The following is a 25,850-nucleotide window of genomic DNA, read 5'->3' as shown; positions in this document are numbered from 1 at the left end:
GCCCGCCGCTGCTGTTGACTCACCGAATCCACACCGAAATACGTGCACAGTGTGTGACGCATGCGGGCACGCACTGCCGTGTTGTTCGGGCCGTTGATCGCAAAACTCAATTGCGCAGAGCCGGAGCTTCGATTCTGCAAGCAAGGCAAGGTCCCGGGTCCAGGAGACCGGCGCACTACGCGAGAAGCACTCATTCATCACCTCAATCGGCTGCACAGGGTTCAATGTCCCATAATCGTGATATCAATTACCGTGGCCTGCCTATGTACACCAGCCAGCCAACCTCCCAATTGCTTGCTTTCCAAATGAAGAAATAGGCTTACGGACCTCCCCGATGTGCAATGCGAAACTCCAAAGCTGTGATGGGCCGGATATCGTACATGAAGACCAGAAAAACCAGAAGCGGGGTAGGGAGGGTATCGTAACTTAGAAGCAACTCGACGCTGCACTCTCGATCAACTTCTACTCGTCCTTCACGATGAGCGAGTCGGAGGGCTTGACTCGCTGCGCCCATTCGCTGTTGGTAGTGTTAGCGTGCGGAACAAGTTTGCTTGCGGGGGGCGGGGGGTTGGGGAGTTGGTGCTACTTACGTCCAGCTTCCGTCGTAGACTCTGCGCTTCTCAGGAGAGCCCACCCCAGCCTCCTCGAGGGCGGTCTCGATGACACAGGCAGTCACGCCAGTGCCGCAGCTCGAAACAATGGGCTTCTCGGGGTCGAGGCCCTTCTCCTGGAAAATCTGCTTCAACTTCTCGGCGGGGTAGAAGGCCTTGGTCTCGGGGTCCAAGACAGCGTTGAAGGGGATGTTGATGGAGCCGGGCATGTGGCCGGACGACAGACCGGGTCTCGGCTCCGGGTCCTTGCCGGTGAAGCGGCCGGGTGACCGCGCATCGATGATCTGCACGCCCTCGGCGCCCTCCTTGTTGTGGTCGAGGGCAATCTCGCGCACCTCGTCAAAGTCGACGACCTTGCCCTCGTCCAGCTTGGGGATCGGGTAGGTGTAGCACTCGACGCTGTACAGCTCACCGGACTCGGTGGGAAGACCCTGGTCCACCCAGAGCTTGAAGTTGTTGAGGACGTGGACCTTGGGGTGGCCGAAGATCTTGAGGGTCCAGCCGACGCGCGGGGCGCTGAAGATGCCCAGCTCCTTGGTGTCGTAGACGACGACGGTGTCCTCCTTGCGGATGCCCAGCTCGCTCATGGCGGCTGCGAAGTCATTCGCCGAGGGCAGCATGTGCGGGTAGGGGCTGCGGCGGTCGATGATCTTATCGAGGTCGAAGAAGCGAGCCTTGGGGATGCGCTGCTGGCGGAAAACCTCGATGCCGGTGCGACCATCGTTGGGGAGGAACCAGGAGGCGCACAGGGGGATGGTGCGCGGCTCAGGGCTGATCTTGGAGGGGTTCTTCTTGAGGGCCTCGTCGAGCTCCTTGGGAGTGACGAGGTAGGAGGAGAAGGAGCGGCGCAGCGCGAAGGCGGCGGCGGGCTGGAAGGTGCGCGCATGCCATTGCGGCAACTTCGCAAGGCGTGTAGGACGGAGAATGGCGATGGTGGCCATGATGGGAGCGGTCCGGACGGCTGGTTGTGAGGATCAGGTCAGGTGGGAGGAGGAGTCAGGTCGGGGCGGTGTCGGTCGATATCGGTCGATATCAGTCGGTGACGACGGCAGAGGGCGGGAGCCCGGAACGGTTGGCCCTGGGTAAGGGTGGAGGGGAAAGAGCAGAATCACCAGGAAAGCCTAGGCGGCAGATGCATTGCATGTGGTGGTGTGCGGGGTCTAGAAGAGGGGAAGCTCTGGCAAGGCTTATCGTCGCAACCTATTTTTTTTTTCCTTGGGTTGGTGGTTTTGTTTGTCTGCGCCGTGGTCGGTGGCGGTCAGGTTTTTGGAGAAAGGCGGTATTATTATTATTATCAGCAGGTCGCGAGAAATCGGGGGGCGTCGACTGGTTCCCAGACAGTGATAAGTGGGAGGTCGGGGTCCGGTCGGTCACTGAGACCCCGTTGCAGTGGAGCAGCGCGGTGGGCCGTTGGCGCGAATGCGGGGAGCTTGGGCCATGTCGCCATCTTTTTGGGAGGTGATTGACTGGCTCAGCGCCTTTGTTGCCCCGCAGTGCAGTCCCGCGTTGCAACTTCAACAAACAAAAGCTGCAATCGCGACAAGATTACATTATGCAAACCGTCTGAACCAGGCAGGGCCTCGAGCAGCACCAGACCCCTTTGAGAACCACCACAACACCATACCCACCGCAGCATCTCGGCAGTCAGCGCAGCAGCGGCAACAACAACAACAATAATAACAGCAGCATGAAGGTCAAGATCACGAGATGGAACACGGTCGCCACCTGGCGGTGGGATATTCCCGAAGACGACGTCTGCGGTATCTGCCAAGTCCACTTTGACGGCACATGTCCGACCTGCAAATATCCCGGCGATGACTGCAGCCTCTGTGAGTTTGGTCATCCCCGTGGTGTTATTATGTAACTGACAACTGACGACAAACAGTGTCTGGCAAGTGCGGACACAACTTTCACATGGTAAGAAGCCCTTATCTTCACTGGGCACTTTGGCGTTCTCTAATGCAACCCGTAGCACTGCATCCTGGAATGGATCAAGCAAGAGTCGGCAAAGGGGCAATGCCCCATGTGCCGTCAGAGTAAGTCCCGTTGCATGACTCCCCCTACAGGGGTTTCTGCTAACAACCCATAGAATTCGAGTGGACGGACCAGACGAATGAGACGGTTGAGCCTTAGAGATGGTCCCCCTACTGAGAGACATTGGTGTCTGGCTGGAGTTTGGCGCATTGACTTGTTGAGATACCCAAAACTGATGGGTTTAAAAAGACATGGGTTTAGACCGATATTGAAATGCATGGAATTCGGCGTCTCTTCACCCGCTCGGTTATCTCTTCTTGAAGCATACTTGAGGATGCGAAAACGGCGTAGAAGCACAAGATAAAAATTACCTCCTGTCCTCGGTCTGGCTTTATGGGGGATTTCAACAGTGACGATAAGTGCAGTGGTTCATTTAGTATCAACAGTGGAGTTTGTTGGGCGTGGGAGTCATAGATCTGCAGGCAAAGGAAACAACACAGCGTGCATCTGGCAATGCGTGTAAAGCGGACCGCAAATTAAAGATCCATGGGTTTCAAGGGTCTGGTAGTCCAGACTCCTCTCCTTTTCAGCCACCTCCGTTGTAGAAACACCAGCCGTCCTGACTACTCACCAGGTTTTGACAGACGTCCTTGGAGTTGCGGGTTGGTTTCGTCCGTTTCACCAGGTGCAGGACAATCACATGCAATATCACCACCCCACCATCACGTGGCGATAACGATAAGGCTACCCCAGCTGCCTGGAACCACCTCCACCACGCCAGCCAACGGCTCCAAGTCCCGTCCCTCCCTGGACCCCCAAGGAAACCCCCCATCGCCGAGACCACCAGCAGCTCCCCGTCCTAGCCCGGGGAAGATGCCAACCAGCGCGACGCGAACGAACCCGCCAACAACCACACCTCGCCCCGCCGTCGCCCACCCCGGAACGAAGAAGGAGAAGCTCTAGACGAGGAAGACGCTCCCCTCCCCGCAAGAACCACGCGACCCCGGAGCACCCCCATCGTCCCACGATGGCCGACGTCCCGACATCTCCGCGCCCCGAGGCCGAGCAGCCCAGCGCCGCACCCTTGTCGTCCTCGCCGAACCCGCAAGCCGCCGCCCTGCTGAGCGGCTCCCCCGACAACCAGCTCGGCGCCGACGCCACTCCCGCCGTCGCTGCTGCCGTCACAGGCGCAGACACCGGAGCTGAGGCTGACGCCGAAGTCGACGCCGAACCCGAACCCGTAGCGCCTAGGCTGGACCCCGCGGGCTTCTTCGCCCTCGTCTCCAACGCGTCGACCAACACGACCCACCACCCCACCGTCAAGTACATCTTCCTCGACGACGACCCGGACACCCTGACCACCGCGCTCGCGGCCCACGACGCTGCGAACCAAGCCTCGACGCCCTCCGCTTCCGCCTCCAAGCCCGCCGCCGCCGCCAAAAACGCGAGCCCCAACCGCGCCGTCCTCCTCGACGTCGTCCCCGGCGCCGACGGCCAGTGGGAGGTCTCGTCGGCCGCGAGCCTCAGCGCCGACTTCGCCGTCACCGAGGCCAGCATCTCGCGGCAGGCGGGCGAGAAGGAGGGCGGCCTGGTCCTGAAGATCGAGGGCGTCGAGGGCGGGACCGCCGCCGCCGCGGGCGCCGCGGGCGACAGGGACCGCGCCGAGAGCCTGCCGAGCTCCAACAGCGGCGTCGCCAGGTCCGGCAGCGAGGACTACGGGCCGCTCCTCGACGACTTTGAGCGCAGGATGGGCGTGCTCCGGCGCGTCGTCAAGGCCGGCGAGGGCCGCGCCGAGAAGGCCCGCGAGCTGAAGCACGCCGCCGAGGCCGAGCCCAGGAGGGACGCTGAGGAATAAGGGGGGTCCTCTGCGTTTGTGTAATACGTGTATTTCGACTCCCGATGAGCCTACGGGCCGTCGGCTCGGCGTCTCAATGTCCCTGTCCGAAGGACTTGGTGTGAAGGGGCGCGGGAATTGTACGATCGGAGGACGAGGTGAGAACCCCCGACTCTGTTGAATCTGGTAGCGGACGCTGACGGGCTCGGCAAGGTGCAATAAAGGGGCGGCCTTGGGCTCCCGCGAAAGGCTGCGAGGCTGTGACAAGAATAGCTACAGCGACAGAGTGTGTACGAGTAACGAATTATGAATCAAGATGTGCGTGGAGGGCTTACGGGTTGGGTTATAGACGTTTTTCGGTTCTCTCTCTATGTCTTTGTAAAGTCGGGTAAAACAGTACGATATTCCCTCCGATGAGCAGCGGAACCTCGCGGTCCGTCTCTCTCGGAGGGCCAGACTTAATATTTAAGACGATGTAATTTGGTTTCCAAATAGGACAGTCTCTGACAATCAACATTTAACGCCGCAAAACATGAAGCTTTCCCTCCTTTACCGTATAAATGATTCCCGAGAACTAGGCTTGTACGTATCAAGTTGACTAGACTGGGTACTATTCAACCCGTATTTTCACGAGTTACGAAGTAGACGCACGAGGCTGAAGCAATTCAGAAACGTAATGACAAATATAAAAAGACATTAAGCCCGTAGTCTAATCAGGCACAACATGGTCGGCCTCTAACTAACCAGCCGTAATAAGTAAGATATGGATTTTGGACCGGTGTGTATTATCTCTTTGTAAGCAGAACACTTTACGGCAGCCAAATCTGGCGGTGACATGTGTTTGTTCAAACAATCGGAAACACCTGCTGCTTGTAACGTCATGCCCTCCCGCCCGCCAGCCCTCCCTTGCTACGAGTATTCGTCGACCCGTGGGATAAAACAAATGACCAGGAACGACGCCGTCGATGGATTCGTTTTGTACCACCGGTAGTGGGGGGTGGCGGGAATAATAATCATGATAATTAAAAAGGCATTTCTTTCCACATACGAGAACGGTTACAAACAACACGACCGCGATGACCCGCGGGAGAGGCAATGCCATACCTAAAATACCCGGAACCTTAGAAGTTCGCCGGAAGAAAAATAAAAATTGAGAATTAAAATATACCCTGCCGACATTATTATAAACGTCGAAACCAAAGAGAGGCCGCCCTCCAAATGGTCGTCCCCCTCACCTTCGAAGCCTGACGGACCCCTCCCCCCCCCCCGACGGTAACTACCGAGTCAGAATAAGCATATTTCGCAAACGCGCAGCGCGGCTTTCCTTCTCCGATACGGAGACTCAAAGGGCGAGACGTCACGGGTTACAGCCCACCAATCTTGAGCGGGCGCACCTTCTGCAGATCTATTTTATTTTCGGTGTCTTGCGACGAAGGCCGCTGCGAGTGAGGCATGACACAGTCACAACTCATCGCTTTTATTGCTTCACAACATCAAGATAAAACCACGTCACCGAGAGCAAAAGGTACCGGCAGGTTATTTTAAGAATGGGTTCGAGTTAAAGATGACTATATTCACACGAGGACTCATGCCAACGCCCCTGATGCAACAAATAAAAAAAAGACAACAGAGTCGCGCAAACGCCCGCAAAATAAGGAAGAGGTTCTTTTCAATAGTATCCTCCTCGGAAGGCCTGAATCCAAGACGCACAGGACACAATTGGGTGTAACAGTAAGGAAAAAAAAAGGTTCTGGTTACGGGGGGTATACAAAACACCCTGCGGTTAAGGTTTTTTTTTCTCACTCCTGGGACCTGGGTTTCCCAGGAATTGTCTGTTTTCCTTTCTTTCCCACCAGAAAAAGAGATCAAATGTACCTTTCCATGATCCATCCGTCTATAAAAGGGGCGAGTAGCTCTTAATTGGTAACGGTAAGTAAGAAATCGATCCTGGCGTCAAGCCGGAGGGATGGTATGCTGGCGGTAGGAGATGTGGCCTCTGGTGGGTTTCAGGCGGGCGCGTTTAAGGGTGGTATGGAGGTTGTTTTGTACAGGGTCGTAGGGTATGACGGTCCATCTAGTTTCGGACGACGGCGGGCATGTCGACCTTGCGGCCGAAGCGGGCGACGACAGCGGCGTCCTGTGCGGCATTCGGCTCCCAGCCGACTCCCGGCTGGACGATGCGGCGCATGATGCGGCTGGCCTTGATGATTTGCGGGTGGACGGCGCCGTCGTCGATGGGCACGCTGTTGGAGTAATCCGGCAGCTCGAGGATGCTGCGGGCCTTGGCGCCGTTCGTGGTCGCGGGGGCCGCCGCTTGCTGCTGGGGCTTGAGGATGGCGAAGTAGATGGCGACGACAATGGCGATGATGGCGATGATGAGGACTGCGCTCGTTAGTGACGGTTTCCCCGGGTGCGACGCCGGCCGCGAACTTACCGCAGATACCCAGGCACCACCACTTCTTCTTGCGGGTCTTGCGGGCGGTCTCGACGGCAACTCCGATCTCCTGGTTGCCCTTGTCGAGGTTCTCGACGACCTCCTCGCCCTTCTGCTCGATCTGGGTGACGGCGGCCTCCTGCTGCACAACCAGCACGTCCATGTCCTGGAAGAGCTGGGCGAGCTCGACCATCTGCTGCTCAATCTTCTGCAGGGCTGCCTGGCGGTCCTGGACGGCGTTGAGCACGGCGTTGGCCTGGGCCTGGCGGCCGCTCTGCATGACGGCCTGCTGGAAGATCTGGGCGCCGGCGCCGGCGTCCTCGACGGCCTCGCGGACCTCGCGCTCGTCGGCGTCGGGGCGGACGATTCGGTACTGGCGGGCCATCTGGTCCTGGGTGCGCTTGCGGAAGGCGGACTCGACCTGCTGGTACTGCTGGATGGCGCCCTTGAGACGACGGTCGACGCGGCCGACCTGCGGCGAGTTCCTGGGCGATTGGCCGTCGGGGGAGGACTTGACTTGGCGCACGCGGTCGGTGAGGGAGCGGTACTGGGTCATGGTCTCGGAGGAGAGGGCGTCGAGCTGGCGGGAGGTGGCCGAGTTGGCCGAGGTGTCGGCGTCGGTGAGGGTGCGCTCCTGCAGCATGCGCAGCTGGTTCAGGTTGGCCTCGATCTGGTCGATGCCCTGGTCGATGGAGCGGCACTCGTTGAGGATCGCGTTAGGGTCCGACGACTGTCCGAAGCCGCTTGCGTTCTGGGCGAGGGATTCCATCTCGACGTTGGCGCCTGCGCGGACAGAGCGGTCAGCAAAGGAGGATTCACGACCATCGCGGCCAGGCCGTACCGTATTGGTCCCTACCCATAGTTGGTCCCTGATTGTATCTGTTCCCGCCGCCGTAGGGAGACGGCCCTGCGCCGAAGCCCTGCTGGGGAGGGCCTCTTCCAGGGGCTCCATAGCCAGGGGAATCGTCCCGCTGGTCAAAGGGGTTTTCACGACCACCGTATCTATCCGGTTCTGTTAGTATACCGCGCTCGGAGAGGTCGTACTCGTCGTCGTGTCTCCCGTCTGCTCCCGAGAGAGAAACATACCCGTACTGAGCCATAATGTTAGTCTAGTTTTCGACGGATATCGGTGGTGGGTGTGTTTTTTGGTAGGCAGGCAGGGAGGTAGGTAGGTAGATAGGCAGGCAGTGTATCAATTAAGGGGAAAAAGGAGCGGCGTGAAATGGGCAAAAGCAGGCACAATGGGCAAATGCAACGCAACCAGGCTGAAGCAAGTAGGATGATGTGCAAAGAAGGTTGGTGATGTGCAAAAGTCAAAGTTTTGCGGCTGGCGGAGGGAAATGGGGTGGACTTTCTCGACTTGGAGAAGGAGCGAGCAAGGCACGGGTGGAGTGAGTGAGTGTGTGTGTGTGTGTGTGTGTGGCAGAGGACGGTAGGATGTAATGCAACGCTGGTGGTAGGTAGGGGAAGGGCAGCGTGGAGCAGAGCGAGAGAGTGGGCGGTCGAAACGCAGGAAGTGGGAGGGTTGGGGTGAAACACTGACACTCATGTTGCTTCTGCGAAGCGCGAAGGCTTCTTCCTTGCGCGACGACGATGCGGGATTGGGTAGGCGCTCAGAGGCGATGGTTTTAATGCGTCGCGCAGTCGTCGGGAGGAAGGGGAGCCTTGGGTGCGATTTTTATTTTATTTTTTGATGTCGGTGTTTGGCAGAAAAGAAGCAGTTGAGTACGGGCAAAGGGGAAAATAACAGGCCGGGGGGAGCGAAGATGAAGAAGGGGGACCGGGAGGCGAATTGGTTGGCGGCAGTGGTGGTGTGGTTGTGTGTAGTGTAGTAGTGTCGAAAGCGACGGTGAGCGTGGACGAGACGACGAGCGGCTACTACCACACACACAGCAGACAGGCTTGGACGACAGAAGTCTCAGGCTCGTTTTTGGGTCGAATGGAGCTGCAGGAGACAGGGAGGTGGTAGTCGAACTGGGGGACGGGAGAGAAGCGAGACGAGGCGAATGGGGCAGACTCAGCGCAGACCACCAGGCGTCGAGGAGTGTGGCTTGAAGCGGTTCCTTGTAGCAGAAATTCGAATTGTCTGTTCGGGATGGGGGCGCGGTGCTCGGGGTGCCCCTGGCTGCGGAAGGATCGCCGGTCAGGTAGATTTCTGTGACCCAGTAGGAGAGATGATTGGAGGGGGCCCCGGCTTATTGAGAGTAGCAGCGCTGATTTCCAAGTGGAAATGTAATACGGTGCACTGTCGTTTTTTTGAGTGTGTGATGCAAGGGCCGTTTGCTTTGGGCCTGTGGTCCTTTGGTCTTCTTCTAGAACAGAACGAACGTCTGTGGGACTGACGTCGTGTGTCGTCACAGGCGGAAGCCGATGCTGATGCTGATGCTGCAATGCAATGCTTCCTTCGCTGCGGGATGAGTGGGATTGCGCGTATGAGAAGGCGCAATGAGAGTGAGAGTGAGTGAGTGTGAGGGTGAGACTGAGACTGAGCCTCAGTGAAAGTGAGTTTGTGTTTCGCTGTACACACTACACTGGATGTGCTATGTATGGATGGATGGACAGGCTTGGCGAGGTACCTGCATGCACAGCGTCCCAGTGAGGCAGGGGTGGGCGATGCAACGCAAGGGAAAGGGGGGGCGTGGTGGTTCCAGCGACGAGGGCGACAAGAAAAGACCAAGGAGCAACTCTTTGGAGAGCGAGTGAGCGTGTCTGTCTCGCTCGACTCGCGGTGTGTGGGTGCGGCGGGCGGCAGGTGATTGGATACAGGGCGTCGAGGATTGGATCCTGAAGCTTGGACCTGGACGCTGCCTCTCTCTCTCTCTTTTTTGGGCTGTAACTGTAACAGGCGGCGGCGGGTTGGGCGAATAAACTTGAGGCGCTGGCGGGAGATGCGAGGGCCCAGTCGAGGAAAGCTCCGATGGTGGAATCAATGCGCGCTTGGGCTCGTCTTGTTCGGGCTGATGATGATATCGTCGTGAGTGTCCTGATCGGTGCGCCAAGACCCTTTAATTTGGGTTTTTTTCTGCCTCTCGACTTTGACTTGTTTTTTTTTTCCCTTTCTTTTTTTCAGATTGTTGTTGCAATCAGACTTGGTGAATATGGACGGACGGGGATGGATGGATGAATGGATGGATGGATGGTGGTCGAAGCTGCTGACTAGACGGCCACTTATTCAAAAAAGACGCTCAGGCTATTTTCTTGCCATTTGCAATCTTATGCCTCGTTGCTGACTGTTGGTGCCAATGCCCCCAAGCAAACGCTAAAAACTTGGGCTTGCTGAAGCATCAACAACGAAAATGGCTGCTGCTGACGCCGCTCTCCTCTCGATGGGGGGCCTGTGACCGAATCGAGGACGACTGAGGGCCGACGACAGGGATGTTGATGGCGGGAGATGTGAGCCAATCGAATCGGTCCCCTTTGTGTGGTTTTCTGGCCTCTGTGCGACGAGCCCCCTCTGTTCGTTTTGGTGGGCTCCTTTCCGCTTTCTTCGGTGCTGGTTTCAACTGCACCCAATGCAGCAGCCCTTCGTTGGTCGGTGGGAGAAGAGGACAAGACGCTGCTAGTGGTTCGTGGTGGTGGGTGGCAGGAAACTTTGTGTGATGTTCCTCAGCTGCAGACCTCGTCCTTCGTCCTTCTTTATTTTTCAGCCGCTTGCTCTTCTTCCTTCCACGTGTTTTCTTGCGTGCTGACGATTGTCTGCTTTTTTCAATGTCGACGATCAATTCCACGGCGACCTTCGTGAACCTGTCGAATGAGCAACAGCTGGACGTGTCTGAGTCGGTGGCTTTCGAGGAATGACACCCGATGCTCGGCTCTGGGTGGTGACGGCAGCGGGGGTGGGTTTGGGCAATGTCTAGAATATGGGTCCCCCAAGGAAAAAAAACCCCAAGAAACACCAAGCAACGAGCTGAAGAATGCAAACGGGTTTGCAGGAAAAGGGTTCACTTTTCTCGTGCGGCCGGGGGAAAATGGGAACGGAGCCTCTTAAACCCCAAATCCTCTCACCGTCCCATGCTCTCCTCCTCCCTCAGCAGGATTGCCACAAACTCCATCAAGAAAAGTCACCACATCCTTCCGGCCACTCCTCTCACTCACCCCCGCTCGCTCGCTGGCTCGCTTCTCAGCTTACGCTCTCGGAAGGCCGAACTAACACATGCAACTGCAAGCCTCTTTTCCCCTCCATTCCCGTATCCGTTGCCGTACGGCTGAGTTTAGCCTCGCCCACCATGCTCATCATGCCCACACTCGCCCGCCAGCTGCGACGAAACCCGCAGCTTCGGACTGCCTCGGATTGCTGCTTGTGTTTTGCTGCTTGCGGATGCGTGATGTTCCCAGGAACCTACACGCACACACACACACATACGCACACATCCCCGGCAAGACCTCATCTTCCTTCGCCCCAATTAGACTCGCTTCCATGCAGCATGTAAGCCCATCTCCATCGTCAGCAGGCTGGGTCGCCCAACTCGCTGGGTGAGACAGAACCCAAGCGGCAGTCATCCCTACGTCGTCCCCTGGCCAGTCGGTATTTCTGGGTGTATCCGCAGGAAGGAATACAGCTGCCTAACAGCTTACTATGGGGATTCCAGCGCGAGCTAGATGTCGAGGCTACCTACCATCACCGCTTCTAGTCGAGGGCGGCTGGGTGGGAAGACGACAACAAGCTCAGCTTGCCAAGGAACCCAGCTCCAAAGTCTAACCAAGTCCTGCTGGTCCTGCTCGCCCTTTCGGGACAACACAGCCTTCGTCCATTCATCGCCATCCTCCCCCCCCCCCCCCCATCAGCCCCTCCTATGAGCCAATCCCGCACCTCCTGCGCCTTCAGCTCCAGGATGGACGTCCTTAGTCCTCCCTTGGGACCACGCCAGACCACGGCCGATTTTTTTAAATTGTGTATTTTCTTCCCGGGCCCGAAATGCCAGGTCCAGAATCGCGTCCGCAAAACTCTCTTGCCGTCGTCTACGGGGAACATCCCCTCCCCTTCCCTCTCCCATCGTCCGCAGCACCGAAAGCCAATGCTCGGCATTCCATCATCTCACAAGCAACGCCACGATGGGGCGCGGGGTAGTCTGAAGAATTCATTCATTCATTCGCGACGGGGCCCAATGGCAACGAGGACCTCGAAAAGAGCCTCGTCTCGCCCCCGTCGAGAAGCTTTTTTGCCCCTCACATACCTGGGCTTCCTGGCCCCGAGGCACACGCGCACAGCTGCTGCGTTGTGGCTGTCAGGCAGGCCTACTATGTAAGCCAAAGCTGCCAGAAGCCCGCAATGCGTGCCGCTTTGGGCGAAAGCTGACTCTCCCACCACCGGCGCTTTACGCTCCCTTGGACGCCGCCGCACCGCCAGCGGGATTCATCATGGCTTGGAGGACAACGGTAAGGCTGCGCGCGCTGGTGCGCTGCGCAGATACCCAGGGTCGTCCCTTCTCACAGAGATCCCAAACCCGCATCTACATCATCCCGGACGGGACAGGCGACGGCCGTCCTCCCCCCCTCCTCCCTCCCGCCTTTCTCGGCCCGTCCAACGTCATGCTTCCCCCCCACCCCTCCCTCAACAAGCCGTACTTTGCCGGGCTCCAACGACGACATCAGAACCCCGTGCATTCATTCATGCGTTACTCTGCTACCATTACTCATCCAACCCACCCACCCCCTTCGTCGTCTGGTCACCTGCTACCAGCCAGTGTCTTTGACCACTCGGGGCACTTTGAGGACTTGAGACGGTTTGTTGTCAATAATCTTAATTTCAAAGCTGCCAGGAAAGTTGGAGAAGTCTTCTCCATCTCTCTCTCTCTCGCCACCCCATTCTCCCATCTCATTTGGAAGAGGGGGAGAAAAAACGAGGTGAAACTCATGTCTAAGCCATCAAAACTCCTCTTGTCACGCCCCGAACCCACCGACCGTCGCCCCGCCGCCACGTTTGATACAGAACAGAACCCATTCCCCTCCCGCCTCTTCCCTTCGTAACTGAACAATCCCCGGGTGCCCAATCATACCACGGCGTACGCCGAGACGTAGCTCACGCTCGAATCGTTCGGCTCCGTCACCATGCTGCTGCGCTGGTACTGGATGAACTTGAACCGGTACTGGTCGCCCAGCTCCTCCAGCGCCGCCATCGTCACCCCGATCGGGTGCCGCCCGCACACCGTGTTCTTGGTCTGCTTGAGGTTGTCGTAAAAGTTGTCGTGCTTGCCCGTCTTGATGGCCTCGATGGCCAGGTCATCCACAAGCTTGACCGTTTCGTGGATGGGGGGCCCCGCGGGCGACTGTCCGAACTGGGACAGCTTCTGCATCTTGCCCACGTCCCCGTCGGGGCAGTAGACCGTGTAGTCGAAGTAGTGGCCCCAATGGCAGAAGTCGGAGCTGACGATGAACGCGTTCTCCGGGTCCTTGAGGTACGGCGCCAGCCACTTGCCCACCTCCTTCTCCTCGGCCTTGTTGTTGTCGCCAATCAGGATGGGGACGACGGGCGGGAAGTTTTCGGGCGAGCCGAACGTCTGCTCGAGCCGTATCCAGAGGTACGGCAGGTGCATCTCCAGCGAGTGTTCCTTGTCGTCGTTGACCCCCGGGATCTTGGGGATGTCGAGCTCATCGCGGAGATGGGCCGTGGTTTTCTCGTCGACCTTGAGCTTCCCCCACGGCGTGCCGTAGTTTTGGTACTCGGTGACGGCGCAGCCCGCGAGGTAGAACGTGTGCGAGGGCCCAAGGATGAAGACTCGCTTCGCCTTGCTGAGGTCGAGAGCCTTGTATGCCCAGGCTGCGGTGGGACCGGAGTAGGTGTAGCCAGCATGTCTGTATACGTCATCGCAGTCAGCAGGTTGTTCTTACGGCCACTGCTTGTTGAAGCTAGAAAGGGAGGAAAGGGAAGGGCAAACTGACGGGGCGATGATGACCCTGGCGCCCGGGACCGGTAGGCCGGTGCCGTCGATCTGGTCCGGGACCTTGCCGAGGAAGTCTTCGAGCTGTTCTCTCAGCACCTTTGGGTCTGCGGCGTACCAGGAGCCAGCCTTGCCGGGGCGGCGGGTGTCTCTAGGCGCCATGATGTGATGTTCTTGTTGAAACCGTCAACGGTGGAGCCGAGAGAAAGTTGCGGGGCTTAGAAGTGTTCAAACGTGCAAGACAACAGCAGATGAGTCCTCGGAAAGAGGGTACGTGATCAGGTCTAGATGGGAGCTTCCCAGGTTTGCTGGCGTGATAAGGACCACCTGCCCCGCACTCCTGGGTGCTCACGAAGCTTCGGGCGGGAGCAGCTCCTGAGGGGCCGGCGAGGGGTAGGTGTTCCCCACCTTGCTGCATCATCCGGCCCCCTCGACTTTTAGCGCCCGCGGGTCCGGGGCCGAATGGAGTGAAATCGTGTACATGTACACAGCTCCGATATCGTCTAAGCGACGTAAGCGCAACTGTCTACAATAATGTCCATGTACGCTTGTATTTGCGAGATGAATATAGCTGTGTAGCTATGTAGCTAGCAGTGGTTTTCAATGACTCGGCAAGGAGAAACTAAAAATAAATCATGGCTTTTTCATACCTACGTAATTCTATAAACTTTGGGTTCAAATCGTTGTGACCTCGGATCGAGAGGAAGTCAATACAAATTGCCAATTTCTCTGCCTCGTCGACCTCACCGCTTGTGATTACAAGATGACGAGATGGCTCATGGGTATAAAAAAAGAATTCGGCTTGGTTGTTAAATAAAGATCGTCGTAGGCGCGAACCAGTCACGAGTCTACCCAAGAACCTGGCATGACTGGCCGCGGCCGATCCACACTCGCCCAAAAGTCGGCGGCAAACACCTCGAATTCCGGCGCCCACCATAGCCGCCAGTCCCTCAGCTGCGGCCCGTAATCCAGACCGACGATACGGACGGGCAACCAGTAGATGTCGCTTCGCGGATGGTCCATATCGACGGACTGCATCCACGCCTCCCTCATTCTGAGCGAGTTGCGGACGTATCTGCGAGAGGCGGCTATGGCATCGGCGTCGAATGCGCCTTTGGTTTCCGGTGCAGCGAATTTGAGCTTGAGCGCCTCGTCTCTGCCGTATTGCAAGAGATCGACGTCTGCGTCTCTTAAGACCCGTAGCCACTCCTTCAAGACGCCGTTGAAAACGGCATCCCATTTTTGCCACGAAAGGTCGGGTGAGATGCGGCAGAGGGCTCCGCCGATGACCGATATCAGGGGGGTACCCGTCCATACCGGTACGCGATACCAGTCCCAGGGTACTATGGTTTCCGTTCTGTGCAAGTGTTTGTGGTCCGCAGCTTTGACGGTCTCGGCGAACGTGTAGCTCCATTCCTCGTGGTACGACTTCATCCGTACCATCGACGGCCTCCAGCCTTCAGACTCGTCGTCGTCATCTGGCGAACCCTCTTCCTCCTCTTCCCGTCCCAGACGCGGGTCATATTGCATCTCATCCGCGCACCTTTTTCCCAGTCCCAATGCCGCAGAGTGCACCAGCGAGAACCCGACCTCCGCCGACCGGTGCACGTCGTCGGGTATGATCTGCTGGTCTTCCCTAAGCAGGGCCCGGTAGACGCTGTCATTCTGCGTCGTGAACGCGCCAAGGCGGACCGCTTCCGCCCTGTCCCGCAAGGGAAACCCGTGGTACTCGGGGAGGAAGTTGCGCTGGAAGACGCGCAGCCAGTCGTCGGCGTAGGAGCACTCGGTCTCGAACTCAAACATGCGCTCGATGGTGAGGGTGTCGATCTTGGAGCTGTGTGACTGGAACAGGGAGACGAGGGCAAGGTGGTTCGAGTCTGATTGGGCTGCGAGGTTTTTGCGCGATGTGACGAGCTTTCCTAGTGGGCTCCTGTTGCGTGCCAAGTTAGCGATTGCACCTCTTTTGGGGAAAAGGTATGTGCTTACTCTGCCGAGCCGCCCTTGTCGTCTATAAGATCTTCGAGTCCGAGGTCAAGTAGCGTTCGACATACTTCAACCTGCTCGGAATATGTGGCATACTATACACATAAGCTTTGTCGGCCACCCTTGGAATCAGCAAAGGGAAACTAACGTATAAAAGAGATGAACCCTTCTCGTCCCTATCGAGCGGCGATGCTTTCCCCGTACTGAACATGCCCATCATGCCTCCCACATCTCCCTTCTGTACGACCGCAAATATGGCGCTGTGTTTCGACCGGACACTAAAACTCCGAAGACTCTGCTGCCATCCTCCGGTGATGCTCCAGCAGACTTGAATCTCCCACACGGCTCTCGACATCCAAGCCGGCAGCTGGACGGATAGACTCCACTCACTGCGCTCTCTCGAGGAGGCTGCCACGAGCTGGCCTGTTGATGTTGGTTCGTACTTTGGCAATTTCGCACCTCTCCACGTCGATTCTGATCTGACAATGATGTACTCTGTCTGTTTTTCCTCATGTGTCCGTTTGTCTTCCAGCATTTGGAGATGTTTCGCCATGTTCGCGAGTTGTGTCGATACGTCGAGCGACACCTTCTGCGCTATCCTCTCCTCGGAGAGTTGGTGTAGTAGCTTCTGCTCGTGGACGACCCTCGCGGCCGTCTTCTCGGCGATTCGATCGTGAGAAGCCTGCATAATCGCCCTGTGCATCCCTCTGATGAGTAAACTGCCTTTGGGTTTTGAGACCAACATCGAAGGCGCAGATCACCAACCTCTCGTAACACCCAACGCACATCAGCATCATCCCAACGGCCGCGTCCAACCTCCTCTCCAACTTTTCCAAATCGTCGATCCTCAGGGCCGCCCACGCCAGCCTAATCTTCCTCCTCGCTCGATTCTGCCCGGGCCTCTGTAAACTGCTTTCCAATTTCCTCACCAGCTCCGCGAGGGCCTTTTGCGCCTTGGTTGCGTAGGCAGCACACGCCGTTGCGTGTTGAGCTGGCAGCCTTGATCCCGGGCAATCCTCGTCTCCTTCAAACCTTGCGATGATTTCCTGCAAAACGGGACCGAGGGCGTCGAGGCGATCGACGGCATCTTGGAGGTCTGAGGGGAGGTCCTCGATGGAGCGCCAGAGGTTGACGGCTTTGGCGATACCGACGCAGAGTTGACCGAGGGCTATGCCACTCGCGGCGGCGCCGATAACTTCCATCAGAAAGAAAATGTGCCGAAATTCAAAGTGCCTGTTTCAACAGTGAGAACATGCAATCACGGGACGAGTCTCCCAGACATGTCGCCAAATCACGGTCTCTATTGGAACCAACATTGACGATAGTGTGAAGCGGACGAGAGGAATCGAGACACTGAAAGCATCGACCCGTCGGGAACAAGACCGCCAGAAGAATGCCAGCGGCCTCCAACCGCCAGGGAACCAGCGGGATTGCCCAGAGAGTCGCATCATCCAGCCATGTTACAGCCCTGCGGCACAGCACCGCAGGCGGGACGGGCCTGCTGCCTCGGCGGCAAACCTGCATCGCTGCATGGGTTGCAACCACTCAAGGCCGGGAATATGCAAGTCAACCGTAGCTGCGGCCCAACCAACAGAACTGAACCGCCAAGTAGTTGTCATTGCCCCACATTTAGTTGAAGATCGTGTCGGAGGGCAGTTCAAGTACGGCATTTCTTAGGAACTTCTATTGTCTTATTTGCGCTCACATTGTGTTGGGCGTCAACTGCAGTTACAAAGACATTCCAGTTAACCGCGTTGGTGGAAGCTCAAGTCGAAACTAGGGACAAATACATTTTCATATTAGTCGCTAATTGTAGCGTCTAAATCCTCAAGAGAGTGACGCTTAAGTTGGTGGTCGAATCTTGCGGTACTCTGACCAAATCAACGGCGTAGTCTCCTCCGCCACCCATTCATAGAGCCTGTCCCTATTTTCATAGAACATGCCATAGGGACCAAAAGCTTCGTCGACCCAGCTTCCAGGCACCTTGATTCTCTGAATTTCGATCATGTCCCAAAATTCTCCTGCATAGTCCTCGTATTCGTACGTCCACCAAACGCCCCAGTGTTCTGGTAGAGGGCCATATGCAATGCCGATGAGAAGGAATCGCCGATTGTTCGTAGGTTCAGCCTCCCACGGAACCCATCGCCGTTGAAATCCAGTGATGCCATCTTCGTACAACCTTCTCTCCTCCCGACCGTAAGCCAGGAGATTGATATTACAGGAAGACAGTGCGGCTACCCAGGTTGTTATAGCCGACTGAAGGGTGTCTTTGAGTTGATCAGCCGAGAGTATGCCATTGTTAAAATAAGAACCAACCAGGGTCCTAATCATGGCAGAGAATACAGAACCTAGGGCAAAGTAACCAGACGGAGTCCAAGTTATGTCGATATGATGCAAGCTCATAGGATCTAGGCAAAGGCCGGCATGAAGGATCTGGCCCCACGAATTTCTTGTCGTCTCCTGCTCGTGCTCTCGGCAACGCCATTCTCTTGCCAAGTTGAAAGCCATTCCTTTGGCAAGTGAATGAAGCAGCGCGCATCCGGTTATCGTCCTTGAGAATTCAATAATATCCACGCCAGTATCGAGATGTCCAGCTTCTGGCAGGATGAGATGGAGGTCCTCCAAGCACCAGCAGTGGCCGCTATCGGTCAAAACCCTCAGATGGTCAAGCCTTGTCGCGACTGAGAATGATCCATACTGGATTTCGAAACGCTTCAGCAACTCCCGGAAAACATGGCAGCTGAAACCATAGGAAAGAAGAATTCTAATGCTTTCAGAATCAGCGAAGAGATCATCTAGCCCGTGATCTGAAAATAGCTCGAAGAGACTGAGGCCCTGAGACCTTTGACGCATCTCGCTCATCAATCCGACCGTGAAAATTATGAACGGGTCACTGTAACATGTTAGCGAGTCTCTCTCCTGTGCTTTCGGACTGAAGATGCCATACCTGTTTCCCGAATTCATTTGGTCAAGAGCGTAGACCCCTAGGCCGCGGTCCAGCAGCATATTCGTTACCGTGACAGCGCTGCTTTCTACGGCAAGCTTGAGAGGCTTTACGTCAACCAGCCGCTCTAAAGAAGCGATTTCCTGAATTGGCCAACTCACCCTAAGCAAGCTTTTGTTATATTTGTTACGCACAAAGGGCGTAACTTTATGCTTATCCAGGTATTGGGAAGTGGCGGCAGAGTTATCATCTTCAATGTAACCCGCCAATTCAACATCAAAGAATTCTACTACATCATAGGCTCGCAGATTCAGCTGCCACCCTTGGAGACTTCTTTGTGCCAGAACAGAATATACAGATCCAGTGAGCCAGCTCGGTGTCTGAACAGAGAACTGGAAGCTGTTGTTGGTACCAAAGCCGAATTGGAATGAGGGAAGAAAAGTGGATGGTAGATAATTATGAAGGATGGCTGACGTAGTGGGTTGGGCAAATGTGGCTTTCTTCTTTCTGTATTTGCCGTCCTGTCCCGTCTCAAACGAAGGTCTGCTCTGTATCAATGCTCCATCAGAAGCACTGGTTGGTTCTGGTAACCTTTCGAGCACAGCTGTGGTACAGAGAGTCGTAGCAACTCTGGAGGCAAAGTGTCAAATACTGGACAGAATGGCACCTCAGCGAGGTTTAACAGCGGACTAACGTGAGGTACTGCATCTGAGCCATTTGGTGTAGATTGAGAGCCCAGTCTAGTTTCTGTTCCAGGTCATGCACATCTTTCTTCCGAAGCGCAGCTTTAGTAGGGGCCAATTTACGGACATGCCTCCGTGGGTCGGTGACCCGGACGCTCAAGGCGTCAATCGTTTTCTGGAGGTCATCCAGGGCAGAACGGGCCTTGTATATGGTACGTTGCATCATTTCGTTGTTCCATGCTGGATTCGGTGCCGGGGTTGCAATGACCTGGTTCTCGGCGTTCTGCAGAAGCTCGTCGAGGAATTGGACTTCTTCGGCTTTCTTCAAAAGCACGGATGGCACGTCTTTGATCTCGTCCCAGAGGGATTTTATCTTCATCGACAAGGTAACTGCCTTGCCGGCGACGTCGACAACAGCGATGACGCTTGCCGCAAACCCCAGAGCCTCGGCCATGGTGGTCTGATATCGCTCAGCAGCCCTCTACGCGTCCTTAGGAAGCAGGCGGTGGCGTCGCCAGATAGAGTAGTGAGATGAGAGAGGAGAACCAGTTCCCCTGGCGTTGATAGCGGGAGGGAAGTTGCGAAAGACAGGAGATGGGAGGCGAGCACTGGTGGAGCCTGACAATCCTCGGGCATGGCGAGGCTGCGTCGCAACTCATTGGCCGAGCATGATGCGCCAGCCATGCCGGCGGCTGGGCCTGCACATTTGATTCGACGATCCGTCTGCATCGCCTCTCTTTTCGTGGCTGAAGCTGACTGCATTCCCTTTAGAGTGGCGCGAAATATGCCTTGTTGTTTTGTCCATGCCGCCGTCCAGCATGCGCTCTGAGGAAACAACCTTTGGCTAAAGGGTGTGACTGGTAAGGCTGACGTGCGTATCACGAAGTGCTGGGTAGGCGGTTTCTGCCCTGCTCGTTGAAGTAGTGTGCTTCTGTATTAGGGGAGCACCGGAGTCGGGATGAAGCTGAGTTGATGACAGACACTGAAGCTGGAGGCCTAGTCACATTCTGCATCGCAGACTGCTCCCTTGGGCAAGCTGCCGTCGAATACCTATCTTGTAACGGAGATGCAATGGCAATTTTTTTGTTTAATCATTGACACATCGATCGAAACTGTCAAGATGCGCCCCCGAACTAATGTAGAATAGCGTAGAATTCTCCATGCTTGATATTCTGTGGTATCTCATGAAGCATATAGCCAAACGCCAAGTCAAAGGCAACCCATGTAAAACGCCGCGCCTTGCAGGCAACCAAGGCCTATCATCAAAAACTCAACGCATCGCCTTTGGCAGATGATGCCATCAGCGCCCAATAACGCTTCAAACTCAAAATCTCCGAGCACAACGGCTTAAAACATGCGAACTGATGATGGAGCCTGGCCGGTGCTGCCCCTTCCTCCCCAGGTTGTCCTCCCAGCGCACTGCAGGCACCTTCGTTGCTCGCCGAGGTTTGTGACGGAGCAGTGAGAGCAGACGTGCCTCCCGCACGCCCCGCAGGAGTGATCCGCCTCAAAGCCGGCCCCGTAGCTGTAGCCGTCGTCGACGTCCATCCCGTCCGCAGTGCCGTCCGACGGGCCCAATCCAGCGCCGCAGTCTTCGCAGCTCATGGGGTTGAGCGTCATCTGGTCCAGGGATGGGGCAGAGGACGTGGCGATGCTGGGCGCGGCGGACTTGATGGTCCAGAAGCTGTGGAGAGACTTTTGCGTGTTGCGCTCGGCGGGGGCGGGGGCGGGCTCGGGATCCGAGTCGTTGGTTTGGCTGGTGAAGTGTTGGTTTTGTTGCTGGGCGGAGTACAGCATGTTCAGCGTTCGCTCTGTATCGCAGTTGTTGGTAAGCAATCGAACTGGTGGCCATGACGGAGGTTACTTCGTGAATGGGACTTACGATGGATCTGGTCTTCCGAGGGTCTGTTGTCGCGGAAGCGCTTCATTGTCCGGCTTGATAGATGTGAGGGCGCGGCGTACGCGCGAGGGTAGACGGGACTCGGAGAGACGGGAAACTCGAATGATTCTATGCTCGAGTCGGAGCCCGTGGGCGAGCTGAAGAGAGTGAAGAGCTCGGAGGCGGAGCGCTTGCGCTTGAAGGCCATCTTTGCTTCGTATGCTTGCGGGTTGGAGATGCTGATTATGATGTTGGCGTTTGCGATCGAGCTTGCAGCGAAATTAGTGATGACGGATTGACGATGCTGTGTCGAGAGTTATTGGGTGTACCGTGGGTGGATGTGGGAGAAATTGAGATACTCTGCTTGAATTGGGAAGCGCTGGGTGGGTGTGCGTTGGATTGGTAGCTGTCAGAGCAGCCTTGATACGCTGCGGCCTGGCCTGGCGCGGCGCGTCCGCAGACCCGCGGCGCGTGGTGTTCGCGAAACGACGGTCCCGCTGGGGTTTAATGGGACCCACATATGCTCAGCTGGCGCGAACGATGGTAGGATCCAGTCGGGCACCCTCCGAGGCGTGCATCTTTTGGCGACGATTTCATGGCATCGGAGAATTTGAGGGAGATGAAGTATTCTGAAGCCTGATTCGCTTCCTCTCTATACGTTTAACCATGGGTTCAAATAACACACGTGCAAACAAGGCCCCGTTCACCAGTGCGGCGGGTATCTCCACCACCGGCCCCACTCGTCGGCGTTAGCTCCGGCCAGCACCTCCGTGGGGACGGTCCACACCCGGAAGAACGTGTCTTGTAGATGGATTAAATTAAGAAACATCGAGCCATTGATTGCCCAGTGTCTTGGCGAGTTTTAAGGGCCCAAGTTATTGATTGCAATTCTCAGAATCTGCTTTTGATTTTTCCCAAGATGACTACCACAAGAGACTTAGACACCGTGAAGCATTCCAACGAGGTCCAGAAGACCTCTTGTAAGCCGAAAATCATCATTAACCTTCCCTCTCCTAGCTCCCACCCACTGGCTTTTGAGCATAAACCACATGGCTGCAAAAATCCTCGTTAGCACGTATAATCCATAGCTGTGGAGGATGTACACACATTTTACTGTGAGCATGGAATGCCCCGGACTTCAACTCATTGCGCATATGCGCAAGCAGTACCAACACCTCTTCCTTACTCCACCCATGAACTCCACAGAAGGCCCTCAATGTAAACCCTTCCAGTCCTTCCAGCAATTGAATAAGATTAATCAGACCGATATCCTTGTAGTGGGGGTCCTTAGGCCACGGGCCGATAGGTAGCTTAAACCATCGGTGTACAATGTCGACGAAACCGGCATCTTTGACCCAGCCCTCCAGCCTTGGCCCGGGACAAGGTTCACGGCCGATCTTCTCGCAGGCTTCAGTCAAGAGCTTGCTCCACTTGGATGAATAGTGCTCATCGGTCAAGGTGCCATCTTCCGAGATAAGGGAGATATTGTAATCCTGGAACTCGACCCAACCGCCCGGTTTAAGATTGCTGAGATATTCATAAGTTCTGGTATTCAGCCCTTAACGCTATTACCAACAGACATACCTGAAAATGTTCTCCATCAGCCTCGGCCAGTCTGCAATAGACCCAGCCATATACCGACAAAATATAAAGTCATATTTATATCTGTTGATCCAGGGGCTTTCAACGTCATCGATCTCGAACTTGACATTGGGTGGGACCCTATTATCAAGTTAATTAATGACATTGCTTTCCTTTGAATGTACTCGTATAGAGGAAACGTTACCAGGTAGGTTGAATTGCGCTTAAGTCGTTCCCCAATATCTGGCTGAACAATTAGCTTCTATAGAAACAGTAGTCTGCCAGCCACAATCCAGGCTGTAATAGTTGTTGTGTTTACGCACCTCTGCGTTAGGGAATATATCTGCCGCCTCAATAGCCCCTACATGAGTTATCAGCGGTGATCGATGTTCATAATTGCCAAGTGCGAGCTGCATACAGATACCAGTGCCCGTGCCGATATCAAGAACTCGGTGGATACGTTCCGTCGGGATTGGGGCTAAGAAGAGCTTATTGCCAATCGTCTTTGTCACTACCACGTGGTTCATGTCAAGCCGATCCATTTCATGCTTTTGGACAGAGATTGGTTAGTAACTGGGTTGGTTCATAGAACTGAATACGGCCTGGAATTACCTCATCGTTAGGGCCCAAGTATGCTGCTTTCAGGTTAATCACCTGTATTATTGCGAAATGCCACAGAGATATAAAACAATAGTTCGGAATAGGATTCTTTTTCTATCACTTACATCCCGCTCGAAAAGCGTGATAGCGTCGACCATTTTCCGTAGGATAGTCGACTACGCTGGATGTCAAAGAAGCCGTATACGTTGAACTGGGTCGTCAGTGTCATTTCAAATAGCAGGAACGCTGGGAGGTCCCTACATTTGGTCCTCGATTGTCGAGGCAGTCTCATCGAGCTGATGTTCAGGTTAATAACCCCCAATGTAGCAGCGATTACAAGAAACAAGGAAAGCACAAACACTGGCTGCATCTTCAGCTTCAAGAGGAGGGGGCTCAGTGGTGGCAGTCGCTGTGGCAGGCTCGCTTGACGATTCTCTCCTCGGCGAAGCTGTCTCTGACCTTGTAGTTGAGGCAGGCGCCGGTGACTTGGATGAGGAGTCGACCATTTTCAACTCCAGCCCGCTTTTTGAAGGCTCTTGGCGTGGCTGTCAGAAAGTAAATAAAGAGACGGGTGGGTTATTCGAAAGAGAGCGGGGGGTGAACTTTAAAACGGCAATTCTAACCAAGAGGGGTTCGCTCTGAAGAGACCCTGAGCAGACATGGGCATTTGTTGCTGCAGAATATACGGTCTCATACAACCATGTAAGTTTCGCTTCCCTGTATTGAGCCGGGGGCTGGGACTAATCAACAGCTTGCTAATGCCCCAGCAGCGGTTCCCCACGCAGAACATGTCTTCTAATTGGATTAAAGTCAGAGTCATCAACCCATTGTTTGCCCAGTGGGTAAATGCCTGAGGGTCCTAGGTGGCCTGGCACGCGTGGCCTTTGTTCTTATTTGACCTAATTTATCTTTCGTCTGTTTATGCATTTAGTCTTGCTCCCATACCGGTATTTAAGTGCTCCTGTAGGATAATTTTCATCCTCGGCATTTCTCTAATTCCATTCCCTTTTTATATCTGTTTTATAGTATGAGTTCTTTATAAGGGCGGCTCTCTATTTTAGCGAGGCACAAGAACCTAGGTAGCTGACCACACTTCTTAGAAGACCTTTCTTTTTCAAATGATTTCCACCAGGATGCTATGTAAAGTGTACCAATATGATACCAGAATGCAAAGAATATAACAGACCGTAAAACATTCCAACAAGGCTCGGAAGACCCGCTGCAGGCAGAGAATTGTCGCTAATTATCTTCCTCGTCCTCCTACTCGTCTCCGCCCTCGGGTTTTTGGGCATAAACTACATGACTTCAAAAGAAAAACGTGGTAAGTAGGTATACAAAGATAGGGTTGGGGAGGGGGGTGGTTAAAGAGAGGGCTTACAGTGCATTGTGGGAACGGAAAATCCCAGCCTTCAACTCATTGCGCACTTGAGCAAGCATTACTAGAAGTTCCTCCTTAGACCACCCAAGCACACCGCAAAAGGCCCTAAAGCTAAAGCCTTCCAACCCGTCCAAAAGTTGGATGAGGTTTGCCATGCCGATATCTTTAAGGTGCGGGTCCTTGGCCCATGGTCCGATGGGCATTTTGAATTTTTGATGGACGGCATTAACGAATCCGGCGTCATTAACCCAACCCTCCAACTTCGGCCCAGGACAAGGATCGCGGCCAACTTGCTCGCAAGCTTCTATCAAGAGCTCACCCCACTTGTATGTTTGATGCTCCTCGGTCAAGCTGCCATCTTCCGATACGAAAGAGATGTCGTAGTCTTGAAACTCGACCCAACCGCCGGGTTTCAAGTTCCTAGGTACTCATTAACACCGAAATAAAGGGCTGTGAGTTGTGGGATATACTTGTAAATGCTCTTCATTAGCTTTGGCCAGTCTGCGATTGATACAGCCATATACCGGCAGAAGATGAAATCAAACTTTTGCGAATAAACCCAGAGGCTCTCAACATCGTCAACTTCGAACTTGACATTAGGTGGGACCCTGCGCCTCTGTTGGCTGATGGTTCTTCTGTAAGTGCTTTTTGGATGAAAGAATATTACCAGGACGGTTGAATCGCACTTAGGTCGTTTCCTAAAATCTGAACCAATTAGTTTTTGCCCCAAGAATGTTCTGCCAGGGGTGAAGCAGGCTAATTTGACTGCCGCGTTTACTCACCTCAGCACTAGCAAACACATCTGCCGCTTCAATGGCCCCTGTAAAGTTGTCAGCGGTGGCCAGCTTGTTCACAAGAATAAGTCCCATACATATGCCCGTGCCCGTGCCAATATCAAGAACATGGTGTACTTTCTCCTGCTGAACCGGGGCCAAGAAGAGCTTCCTACCAATCGTCGTCGTCACCAGCATATGGTTCCAGTCAAGCCGATCCATTTCACTCTTTAGAATTCAAAGTGGTTAGTAGGCTATTTTAATCCCTAAACGCGATTGCGATGTGTTATTACCTCGT

At 55.1% G+C, this 25,850-nt stretch overlaps 8 protein-coding genes across 8 annotated transcripts; 2 read left to right on the top strand and 6 right to left on the bottom strand.

The window, feature by feature from the left end:
* Positions 1-462: 462 nt before the first annotated feature.
* EsH8_VII_000469 (thiosulfate sulfurtransferase) lies at positions 463-1,552 on the bottom strand (the record flags this gene model as incomplete). The annotated part of the gene is made up of 2 exons (XM_083270602.1): positions 463-517; positions 591-1,552. 2 exons carry the CDS (start codon positions 1,550-1,552, stop codon positions 463-465), a joined length of 1,017 nt encoding a protein of 338 aa, XP_083128159.1.
* Positions 1,553-2,298: 746 nt separating this feature from the next.
* On the top strand, positions 2,299-2,744 carry EsH8_VII_000468 (putative anaphase promoting complex subunit Apc11; the record flags this gene model as incomplete). Its single annotated transcript, XM_083270601.1, has 4 exons — positions 2,299-2,440; positions 2,497-2,528; positions 2,584-2,647; positions 2,701-2,744. The coding sequence occupies 4 exons, from the start codon at positions 2,299-2,301 to the stop codon at positions 2,742-2,744; spliced, it is 282 nt and encodes a 93-aa protein (XP_083128158.1).
* Positions 2,745-3,612: 868 nt separating this feature from the next.
* EsH8_VII_000467 (uncharacterized protein) lies at positions 3,613-4,440 on the top strand (the record flags this gene model as incomplete). Its single annotated transcript, XM_083270600.1, has 1 exon — positions 3,613-4,440. The coding sequence occupies one exon, from the start codon at positions 3,613-3,615 to the stop codon at positions 4,438-4,440; it is 828 nt and encodes a 275-aa protein (XP_083128157.1).
* A 2,053-nt stretch (positions 4,441-6,493) lies between these two features.
* On the bottom strand, positions 6,494-8,402 carry EsH8_VII_000466 (t-SNARE; the record flags this gene model as incomplete). Its single annotated transcript, XM_083270599.1, has 4 exons — positions 6,494-6,801; positions 6,854-7,636; positions 7,695-7,944; positions 8,397-8,402. The coding sequence occupies 4 exons, from the start codon at positions 8,400-8,402 to the stop codon at positions 6,494-6,496; spliced, it is 1,347 nt and encodes a 448-aa protein (XP_083128156.1).
* Positions 8,403-12,843: 4,441 nt separating this feature from the next.
* Positions 12,844-13,893, bottom strand: EsH8_VII_000465 (MEMO1 family; the record flags this gene model as incomplete). The annotated part of the gene is made up of 2 exons (XM_083270598.1): positions 12,844-13,645; positions 13,733-13,893. 2 exons carry the CDS (start codon positions 13,891-13,893, stop codon positions 12,844-12,846), a joined length of 963 nt encoding a protein of 320 aa, XP_083128155.1.
* A 678-nt stretch (positions 13,894-14,571) lies between these two features.
* Positions 14,572-16,916, bottom strand: EsH8_VII_000464 (uncharacterized protein; the record flags this gene model as incomplete). The annotated part of the gene is made up of 4 exons (XM_083270597.1): positions 14,572-15,661; positions 15,718-15,809; positions 15,863-16,409; positions 16,480-16,916. 4 exons carry the CDS (start codon positions 16,914-16,916, stop codon positions 14,572-14,574), a joined length of 2,166 nt encoding a protein of 721 aa, XP_083128154.1.
* Positions 16,917-17,556: 640 nt separating this feature from the next.
* EsH8_VII_000463 (uncharacterized protein) lies at positions 17,557-19,795 on the bottom strand (the record flags this gene model as incomplete). The annotated part of the gene is made up of 4 exons (XM_083270596.1): positions 17,557-18,607; positions 18,662-18,756; positions 18,820-19,288; positions 19,353-19,795. The coding sequence occupies 4 exons, from the start codon at positions 19,793-19,795 to the stop codon at positions 17,557-17,559; spliced, it is 2,058 nt and encodes a 685-aa protein (XP_083128153.1).
* Positions 19,796-20,688: 893 nt separating this feature from the next.
* Positions 20,689-22,854, bottom strand: EsH8_VII_000462 (uncharacterized protein; the record flags this gene model as incomplete). The annotated part of the gene is made up of 4 exons (XM_083270595.1): positions 20,689-21,152; positions 21,224-21,524; positions 22,390-22,747; positions 22,805-22,854. The coding sequence occupies 4 exons, from the start codon at positions 22,852-22,854 to the stop codon at positions 20,689-20,691; spliced, it is 1,173 nt and encodes a 390-aa protein (XP_083128152.1).
* Between the last annotated feature and the right edge of the window lie 2,996 nt (positions 22,855-25,850).

Source organism: Colletotrichum jinshuiense, chromosome 7, assembly GCF_051148585.1.
Source record: "Colletotrichum jinshuiense chromosome 7, complete sequence".
Taxonomy (NCBI): domain Eukaryota; kingdom Fungi; phylum Ascomycota; class Sordariomycetes; order Glomerellales; family Glomerellaceae; genus Colletotrichum; species Colletotrichum jinshuiense.
The sequence above is the reverse complement of the archived record's forward strand: the minus strand, read 5'-3'. Positions and strand labels throughout refer to the sequence as shown.